The following is an 11,251-nucleotide window of genomic DNA, read 5'->3' on the forward strand; positions in this document are numbered from 1 at the left end:
GTAAGGCCTATTGACAACCACCAGCAATATATCCATCAGGCATGTGGCTTCGCTGAGAGAAGCGCTAGCTAATAACATAGTATTGTTTACGTGCAGCAACTAAGAATAGGGAGAACCGCAAACCGAAGGGTAACTATAAAGGTTTATCAAATATAATTCACCGCTTTCACGCTTGTTCTTGCATGCTACCAACGCGATACCAACGCCCTAACCAACAAACCCCCCCCCCTTTAATCACAACCGGATTTTAGCTTGGTATATCTGGCGATAATAATTATTCTGCAATGAATTCTTTAAACATCAAAACATCTCACGTAAGAAGATTTCAGAAAATTTATATAAATTATAGCTGACTAAATCGCCGTCTCATGTGTTCCTATATATAGGTAGATAAAAGTAAATAATCTTGTTATTTCCTCAAGTCCGGCAACAATTTTAAATCATTCTTATGCAAGAAAGGATCCTTTAAAGCTTCACTAGCATGTGGTCTATGATCAATCCTTTGTTCAATCAGCCAAGAGACAAACTTCCGTGCCTTGCGGTCACCAAGTTTCTTCAAGTTTACGGATTTTCCTTTCGCAATATTCCTCATTCTATCATACATAGGACCAAAAGGATGTTCACCTTTAGTTAAAATGAAAAAGGCAATCATACCAGCCACATAGACATCCGATTTCCTTTTGAAACGACCTTTTCTTTCTCTTTCTCTCGCTTCAATTACTTCCGGCGGCACCCAGCCGATGGTACCATTAGCACCTGTTTCAACAGTTGTTTCGTCTTTCTTTAGAACCCGGCTCATTCCAAAGTCTGCAAGTTTCATGTGTCCCGCGATATCAAACAGAATGTTTGATGGTTTCAAGTCCCTGTGCAAAATTCCTCTAGCATGTAGAAATTCAAGACCGGATAGAATTTCTGTGATCATTTGTGGACCTCGCTGTTGTAGTTGTTCAATGCCGTAAAAATTAACAAGCTCTTCTAAATGTCCCTCACATAGATCAATAATAAGATGCAAAAAGTTACCATCGTTGTAAAAATCTCGATACCCAACTACAAATGGGGATTTGTCTGTATTAATGAGACTCAATATTTCCTTTTCATTTTCCGCTGCTCTTTCACACTTCTGTACTGGCATTCTCTTAACAGCAACTCCACTTCCATCATCCATAAGACCGACATAAACACATGAACCAAGGCAACCCTCGCCAATTTTAAATTCTTTCTTCGGGGCGAAAGCCTTCATGTGTACTTTCTACAAGAAAAATCATGATAAATATATATATTTTTTCAGTATTTATAAGACCTTTGATTGTATCCCTTTAACTGCATAATAGAAGCAAAATCATTCTGCTGTGGTTGACCCTTGGTAAGCCTATAATTTAATCATGATGTTGGAAAATTTCTCTACATGCAAATATCATAAAGGTTAATTAAGGGGCTATAGAAATGAAATGAAGTCGTGGGAACTTCAAATCGACAGTGCATTTTGTCAAATTTGTGTTCATGTTTTGGATAATTGGATAATTTTTACATTTTTCTAAATAGTAATTTTGCAAGCCATAGCGGAAAGTGCTTGTATTAGCACCAATATACTGTACATTCAATATATACACAAGCGCTGCTGATATGTATTATATACGCAATCTGAGTAGCTCTCTTGGAAGAGGTTGAAACTGATATGGAGAATTAGCAAGGCAGAGGCTGGCGTTTATTCCAGTTGCAGTTAAAAACTTTGAAACAAAAGAATTAGTCGCCTGTGAACTTTATACAAGCGATTTACTGTTTGCTTAAGGAGGTCCACTACAGAAAAAAAATTCTTTAATATTGAAAAATGTAAAAATCTGGTCATCCCATATTGCAAGCCAAGTTGCTCTGAGTTAGAAAAGACTTGTAGGAATCTTCAATCACTATAGTCAAACAGACCAGACACACCCGATGATGGAAAATAGACGATTTTTGTAAACACGATAACAAACTAGGTTTTAACTCTTATTGAACGACGGAATTGGTTTTATTTAGTTCTAAATATTTTTGCCTCCCGCCTGAACTTAAATAAATAAACATGTGCAGTATTAAATGTTTTACAGGCTATAAACATAAAACTTCTACGATCTACGTGAAATAACCAGTCGCTATTTTACTTAGACTGAGCGGAACTTTTATTTCACCTCCCAGCCAAGTGTCTTTAAAGTCAGCCATGAAAATTTTATCAAGTTAGCTGTATCACTTTTTCAATTATCCTGCACGAAAGAAAGGGGGATGAGAATTTTAGTTTGCTACGTAAAACGCCGAAAAATGCTTTGCATTTATTCATAAATTAAAGAAAACAATACAATAGAACAAGCCAATCGACCCTTTTGTTTCCTCGTGGTAAACCCTAATTAATAAAGCTTTTTGTTTGATTCTCGGGTTCTTTGTATATTTTTCGGAAATAAAATAATATTCAGGATCGCTTTTAAAATAGAATAAATCATGGTGGACCACCTTAAATGAGAAGACCCGCGAACTCTAGCCTTGGTCAACTAGGACTTTGAATTAATTAAATGATATCTAGAAACAACATTATTTCAGGACGTTTTTCTTACCTTCTCTAACTGGGAGCAATCCATTGCTTTTAACTTCAGTATTTTTCGGCGATGTTTTACTGACATATTAAGCATAGACGTTATCTCATCATGACAAAAATGGATACTCCATTCCAAAAGACTCATTGGCCATGGTGTTGCTCCAACGGAGAATGTATCAAAATTTCTAACATCAATGTCTCTTTCTAATAAAAGTTTGACCAAGTCAACAGAATTTTCACAAATGGCCATAGTCAGGATCTTCAGACCAAGATTACGAACGAGAAATAATTTACTTTCAACTGTAACATCAGCACCATGCTCGACTAAATTTTTTACAATATCAAGTTTACGTTCACCAACAGCTGTGTGCAGAACTGTTCGCCCGTAGGTGGTCTTGCTATTAACATCAGCACCATGTTCGACTAAGTATTTCACATTGCCAGGTTCGCCATGAATAACCGCAGAGTGCAGAACTGACAGCCCGACATTGTCGTTTCCATTTACATCAGCACCATGTTCGACTAAATACTTAACAATGTCAGGTTCACCTTTTTCAACAGCAGAGTGCAGAACTGTGAACCCAACATTATCGCTGCCATTCACATCAGCACCATGTTCGGATAGATATTTTACAACATCAAGTTTACGTTCTTTAACAGCTGTATGCAGAACTGTTCTCCCGTAAGTGGTCATGCCGTTTACATCTGCACCGTGTTCGACTAAATATTTTACGATGTCACCTTTCTTAACAGCCGAGTGCAAAACTGTCCACCCGTCATTGTCTTTGCTATTCACGTCGGCACCATGTTCGACTAAATATTTAACAATGTCATGTTCCCCATGAGCGATTGCAGAGTGAAGAACTGATAACCCGCCATTATCCTTTTTATTCACATTAGTACCATGTTTGACTAAATACTTAAAAATGTCAGGTTCACCTTTCTTAAGCGCGGAGTGCAAAACTGGCCAACCGTCATTATCTTGGCTATTCACGTCGGCACCATGTTCGACTAAATATTTAACAATGTCAAGTTCACCTTGAACAACTGCTGAGTGCAGAACTGACAACCCGACATTATCCTTCGTATTTAAATCAGCATCATGTTTAATTAAATATTTTATTGCGTCAGGTTTTCTATATTCAACGGCAAAGCGCAGAAGTGTCCACCCGTCATAATCTTCTGCATTAACATTAGCACCATGTTCGAGTAAATATTCAGAAATATCATTGTCACTGTTTCCAAGGGTATAATGCAGGACTGTAAACCCGTCATTATCCTTGCTATTCACATCAGCATCATGTTCAACTAAATATCTTACACTGTCGAGCTTTCCTTTTTCAACAGCAGAGTGCAAAACTGAGCACCCGGCATAATCCTTGCTGTTTACATCAGCGCCATGCTCAATTAAACATTTTACACTGACGAGTTTTCCTCTCTCGACAGCAGTGTGAAGAACTGTTCGCCCGTCATTATCTTTGTCATTTACATCAGCGCCATGTTCGATTAAACATTTTACACTTTCAAGTTTTCCTCTCTCGACAGCAGCGTGAAGAACTGTTCGCCCGTCATTGTCTCTGTCATTTACACCAGCGCCATGTTCGCACAAAAATTTACAGTAGCCGGTTTGCCACTTTTAATGGCAACACGCAGAACTGTCCACCCGAATAGTTTTGCTATTTACATCAGCACCACGTTGGACTAAATATTTAATAATGTCGGGCTCATCTTTCTCAACAGCATAGTGCAGAACCAGCCAGCCAATATTGTTCTTGCCATTTACATTAGCACTATGTTCGACTAAATATTTCACAATATCAAATTCACCTTTTTCAACAGCATAGTGGAGAACTGACCGCCCATCATTATCCTTGCTATTCACATTAGCACCATGCTCAACTAAATATTTAACTATATTAGGTTTACCTTTTTCAACAGCAGAGCACAGAACCGTCCTTCCGTTAGCATTCTTCTCGTTTACGTCAGCACCATGTTTAACTAAACATTCCACAGCTTCAGATTCACCTTTTATAATTGCAGAACGCAGAACCGTTCGCCCTTCATTATCTTTACCATTCACATTAGCACCATGTTCGATTAAACACTTTACAATGCCAGCTGAACCTTTCTCAACAGCGGTGTGCAGAACCGTCCACCCGCCAGCATTTTTTCTATTTAGATTAGCGCCATGTTGAACTAAATAATTAACAATGCCAGGCTCACCTCTTTCAATTGCAAAGTGCAAAATTGTCCACCCGCGAGTATTCCTGTTATTCACATTAGCGCCATGTTCAACTAAATATTTTACAGCGTCGAATTTATGTTCTTCAATAGCATACCGCAAAGCGGTCCACCCATCGCTATCCTTGCCATTAACATCTGCACCATTTTCAACTAAACATTTTACAATGTTTAGTTCACCTATTTCAACAGCATAGTGCAGCACTGTTAATCCGCAAACAGCCTTGTCATTTACCTTCGCGCCATGTTCGATTAAATACTTTATAATATCAGGTTCTCCTTTTTTAACAGCGAAGCGCAAAACATTCCACCCCAGAATAGTTTTGCTATTTACATCAGCGCCGTGTTCAAATAAATATCTTATAGTGTCAAATTCACTTCTTTCAACGGAGTAGTGGAGAACTGTCCACCCGCTTTTATTCTTGCTATTCACATCCGCACCATGTTCAACTAAATATTTAACAATATTAGGTTCACTCTTTTCAAAAGCATAGTGTAAAGCTGTCCGCCCATCATTATTCTTTCCATTCACATCAGCTCCATGCATGACTAAATAATCGATAATATGAGGTTCCCCTTTTTCAACAGCGCTGTACAGAATTGTCTTCCCACTAGCATTTTTGGCATTTACATCAGTACCATGTTCAACTAAAGATTTTACAATATCAATTTCACCTCCTTCAACAGCATAGTGCAAAATTGTGCACTCTTTATTATCCTCTCCACTTACATCAGCACCATGTTCGAGTAAATGTTTAACATTGCCAGGCACACCTTTTCTAACAGCATAGTGCAGAACTGTCCATCCGTCATTATCCTTGCAATTAACATCAGCACCATGTTCGATTAAATATTTAACAATCTCCGGTTCACGATGAGCGACTGCAGAGTGAAGAACTGGCCACCCGACGTTATCCTTGCTATTTGCATCTGCACCAAGTTCGACTAAACATTTTACGGTGTTAGTTTCACTATTTTCCACCGCGAAGTGTAGAGCTGTCCTCCCGTCATTATCCTTTCCATTTACATCAGCTCCATGCTCAACTAAATATTTAATAACATCAGTTTGCCCTTTTTTAACGGCACTGTACAGTACTGTCCTCCGACTGGCATCCTTTACCTTTAATTCAGTACTTTGTTCAACTATATCAGGTTCACCATAAACAGCTGCAGAGTGCAGAACCGTCCACCATTTTGTATCATTGTGGTTTACATGAGCACCGTTTTCAATAATACAGTTGTAAGGAGCTGTGTTCTGAACTGTCATTGCATTCCTGCTTTCGTTATTGGCAGACGCATCACGTTGAACCAATTTTTTGCTTCTTGTTTCCCATCAATGCCTGTAAGAGATGATTTTACAGCTATAGCGATATATATATATATATATATATATATATATATATATATATATATATATATATATATATATATATATATATATATATTATATATATATTATATTATATATAATTATACAGATATACAAATATATAAGATTATACAAATATATAAATATCAATCACGTGAGCATTAAACATTGTTTATTTCGCTCATTTTTGTCTTGTTTCTTTATTATTATCAATATTGTTAACCTTACTGTTATATTGATGAAATTTTTAATAAAGATTTTGACGGATTTCCCATAAAATAACGTGACCGATAAAATGATTTTGGCATCAACGGTTCCTGGCTTAAATTTGAAGTGCATGTGTAAAATTACACTTGAAATAAGGACCCTTTGAACTTCTAGAATTTACCTAATTGATGACAACTAAATTCGAAAAATATCCAAAGGATGACATAAAGCAGGATTAAGTGCTTGTATAGGTGCTGTCCTATATAATTATATTTGAATGCCTCGAAATTTGCTACTTCCAACGAAAACTCAATCTTACCCGCAAGTGTCTCGTTTTCATTAATGCTTTTTTCTCCAAGTTGATGTTCGGTGGTGACATTTTGCTTATCTCTAGCAGTGTTAAGCAGCTCAGGGAAATTTTCCTCTTTTCCGACGTCTTTAAACGATTATGCTTCGCATCGGTGGATAGCATGGCCGTATGCTTTGGTTTGGGTAAATTGACTACGACGTCTTCAATGAAGGTTCCAGTAATGTTTTCAGAATCTTGCATAGGTGTCGTCTCGAAGTAAACTGATATCGTTCAGAATATTTTTGGAACTTCCTTTTTTTCTTGAATAGAAAGAACAAAATAATTAATCCATGAACGGCTGACATCAATCGCAAAGTCCCCGGTCCTCACCTCCGTCAAACGTAGTAATCGTAAAATCGATAAACGAGTCTCGTAATATGTGGGACACCCTTTTTTTTATTTATAGAGTGGTAATTAAACTGTTATGCACTGCGGCCGCAGGAACGGCATCAGCGGATTCAGAATCTTTCTCTCTTATACCAAATAATATCAAATAAATACACTAAACATGCACATTTTAGGAAAAATTTAGGAATGATGACCTATACTACGTTGGCAACGATGCTGACACATGTTTGCTTCGTCTACTCAGTCTAATTAATATGATAAACTCGATCAATCCGAACCGCTTTACAAACCTTTCCGCCCGTGTTACCGCACTGTATTACCATTTGCAAAGTCTTTGTAAAATGGGTTAGATTTAATAAACTTGATCAATCCGAACCGCTGGCTTGTCCTCTCGCACAGCTGGACTACACTCTTACCATTTTACAAGGCTTTGCATAAATTACTAGAGTCGGTTTAATCAACATGATCAATCGAAACAATTATACAAGCATCATCCTTCGCGGCTGCAATCCATTTTATTATTTGAAAGGAATTGTTTTGATCAACTGGAATAATTTGATGGGCGCGGTTTTACCATTTAAAATGGTAGTTTTTGACGTCATTCGCGTTCTATTTATACGACAGCAAATTTCAGGTTTTTACGTCATGCGTAGAACGTCGATAGCAATTCCGTAATAACATTTGTCCGTCAACCGTCGATAACATTTGGCCTCATAGAATTGTTTACAAACATAAAACAATAAACTATAACTCTCCTGACGAAGGCCCTCTGGTCGAAACGTCGAGAAGTGTTTTGTCTATTCTAGCCAGTTGTTATAACACATTTGATGCTAGGTTAACTTATTTGAAAGAGCGCTTCTATCGCATCAGTTATTGAATACTGAGATTCTGCACGCCTCACGAGAGTGAAATATTGATAAGCGTTTCCAAGACTAGCCAAATGCTCACAAGGCTAATGCTATTTTTATAGTATACTATAATTATAGTTAAATGGACAACACAAATCACCAAATTTACGCCATGTTCGAATGCTTGTATGACAACAAGCATAAACAAAATGCCGTTGGAATTCTAACCATGCAGTTGGGCATACGTGCAACTTATAAAATTTATTTTTATATAATTAGAGACAAAATGGCAGTAAGCCAAACCTAAATCCGTTACGATTATTTGCTTGTTTCCTACCTTATTGCATTATATCGTGCCATACTCCATTGAGCAAAGAAACATTCTGATCCTCTTTCTCTATTTGAGTATAGGGTAGCCCAAATTATGGAACAAATTAGCCAAATAATGTTCCAGGCCGCCCTTTAATATCCTTGCATCAAGCAGTGAAACAATTGCAAAGTTATGGTACTATATTAGGCTTAATTATTCAGATATTTGGTTTGTCAGCTGCAGATGTCGCTCGTGTATTGTTTTGCATCCCAGGTGTCACAAAAAAGATCAATTTTTATAATTAAATCAGTCATAATGGCGTGCCTAAAATGTTCTAACACAAATAGTTTTTATTAAAAACAGGACGCCTGTTCTGGCGTTTACTCTGGCGCACGTGCCAGTCTTTAATATAGAGCTTCTGAACATAAACAATACAGTTCATATTCGCATTTAGATGCCTTGCGAACCTAAATGTTTGATCGCGAAATTCAGAAGCACATCGTAGTTTAAAAAGTATAGAAGCTCAATAGTTCAAAAATGTAAATAAACCGCATGATACATTCGCTTTGTCTTACACTTTGCCTTGGGAATTCGCATTATATATAGTTATATTAAATTTTCAATGTACAAACTACGACGTGTCAACGCGTCCATACACGACCACATCATCTTGTTAAACGGCGAAATAGCAGCGATATTATTAAATAGGACCAGAATCTACATGTATTAAATATAATCTAATCTACGGTTTATTTGTTCCTCTTGGAGGAATTGCCGTATCATGCGAGCGAAATCGAATCGCGCATCGGAAAATTAGCCAAAGATGTGCACCACAACTCTTGGGAGATAAGACCATGGGACGTAGATAAATACGGTCATCAACACATTTAAAATACTAGAATGTTTCGCGCCATTTCATACTTACGACGACGAAAACTAAAAACAAACAACAAAACAAAACCAGGGCGAATTTTTAACTCCGTCGCTGGCGCCGGAGTAAATAGGGCCTACCGAGTTTTCGTATTTCAAGTTGTCTGATCATAAAGGCACTTGTATGTATGTCGTGATGCGACGTAAATGATCCTCAATGAATTGATTTGTCATATTACTACAATGGATTATATCAATCATAAGATTTTTTAGCACTCCACACAATGTAGGATAGTTTCTAAAGGGCCGAAGGGTCTTAATTTCGGGTGGAATGTATAATTATGCGTGTCAAATTCAAAAAAACAATTGTACGGCTGTTGCAAAGTCCACGATGCTGCAGCTATCATGATAAAATGAGTATAGCATCGCTAAAGTGTAGGTCGATTCATGCCGTTTGCCGGGGGACCGATATATTTTTCTATATATACTTAATATATCAATATAATTAATATAATATTAATATATGAATATATAATATATAATATATAAGTATAATAAATTAAGTAACTTAATATACTAAATTTACTCAAATAAACAGAAAAAAAGTATTTATAAACAAGAAGTAATCGAAGATCACGGGGAATGAAGTCTTTGATGCTAAAAATGTTTTCCATAGCCATCTTGTGTGAAGTAAGACTAGCCAGGGCTGTTCAGTGAGTTTGAAAGTAGTCTCCTGTGTATACACACAGTTCTTCAGCTTATATAACTAAGTAACGCTTGGCAAAGGTTTCAATTGCAAAGCGCGCGCGCGGAATGTTTGTGTTGTTATAATTTTGTATTCAATTTTCAAATTTTAGGCAAGAATATTATGCTGTATTCTTCTTGAGTCATGTCGCGCGGCAAGAAAGAGTTTCCATATTTCCCCGACGAAAGCAGTCGAAAAGATTAATGAAAACAGCACAAAAACGCTTCATTGAAAAGCAAAACTGTCTAACTTGATAACCTATGATAGCAACGATGAACAAAGGTACAAGATCACAAGAATTCATTTCTATCTTTTCTGATCCCAACGTCAATTCCAACTCAGAAACTTAGTGATGTTCTCCTACTACCTTGGCTGTCCATGCTCCAGTTAGAGAAGTTAAGATTCGACGATTACTGCTAACGTTATAAAAACAATTAAATTATCCACAGGGACAGCTAAACCGTCGATACAAACAGACTCGAGAGATGGAGGGCTGGATGGACTTTAAACAGCCCAAAAATCAAACAAACCCATCTAAAAAGTCGCAGAGAAGGACTATACGTCCGCATTGTAGTAAACACACATAAAGATAAAGTGGATCACTTTGGACAGTATACTATATATAATTCATAGCCGCCATTCCGGGTAAAGACAAAACAATCCTAATATACAGCAAAAACCAGGAAGAGGTTGGCAACAATTTTCAACTGTTTTCTCCATGCAGTCAGTAGGGATAACAGCTGCCGAAACAGCTACGCAGCTTGGCTTAGATAACAACATCAATTATTTATCCAGTAAGCCGGCTTGTGAAACCAAGAGTCGACCATGCCCGACCGAAGAGTCATTTCACTTCATACCAGTTACTTGTGCGGAAATTAAACGCATAATAACATAAAATCAATATGAGGACTATTATATCAAAGATTGCCTCCAAGTTATCTTAGGCCCAATTGACATGCAGATATCAACTGTTCATTTACAAGCAATACGTTTCAAACCTTGGAAAATACCAGAAATTATACAAGTATTTAAAGAAAGGGATCATGAATAGCTTCCAACAACCGTCCCCTCTCAATAGTCATGTAATCTCCAAGATATGTGAGAAAGCGGCCATTAAAACATTCATGCCCTTTTTTGTACCGGACAGGCCACCTTAAGGCACACCAGAGCGGAAACAAAAAGTACCATTCTACTGAAACCCTCGATATATATTAGTAAGCGATTTTTTCCTGAATGCTATGAATAACAAAGAGCTATCTGTCCTTATGCTCTACCTCTCTTATTAGAAGCTATCTCTCTGGCAGAAAGCAGTACGTTCGCATTGGCACTTCAGTATCCGAAACCTATTTAATCACTTACGCAGTCCACAAGGGGCAATATTGTCGCCTCTGCTGCTCTGCA

The 11,251-nt window shown here is 37.3% G+C and overlaps 1 protein-coding gene across 1 annotated transcript; it reads right to left on the reverse strand.

Annotated features, from left to right (window-relative positions):
* Window positions 1-409: 409 nt before the first annotated feature.
* On the reverse strand, window positions 410-6,071 carry LOC114540145 (serine/threonine-protein phosphatase 6 regulatory ankyrin repeat subunit B-like). Its single transcript, XM_028560427.1, has 4 exons — window positions 5,925-6,071; window positions 4,248-5,819; window positions 2,583-4,196; window positions 410-1,249 (listed from the first exon to the last, which is right to left on the reverse strand). Exons 1-4 carry the CDS (start codon window positions 6,069-6,071, stop codon window positions 410-412), a joined length of 4,173 nt encoding a protein of 1,390 aa, XP_028416228.1.
* Between the last annotated feature and the right edge of the window lie 5,180 nt (window positions 6,072-11,251).

The sequence above is a fragment of the Dendronephthya gigantea genome, unplaced genomic scaffold (assembly GCF_004324835.1).
Source record: "Dendronephthya gigantea isolate DGI-Jeju-01 unplaced genomic scaffold, DenGig_1.0 000220F, whole genome shotgun sequence".
Lineage (NCBI taxonomy): Eukaryota > Metazoa > Cnidaria > Anthozoa > Malacalcyonacea > Nephtheidae > Dendronephthya > Dendronephthya gigantea.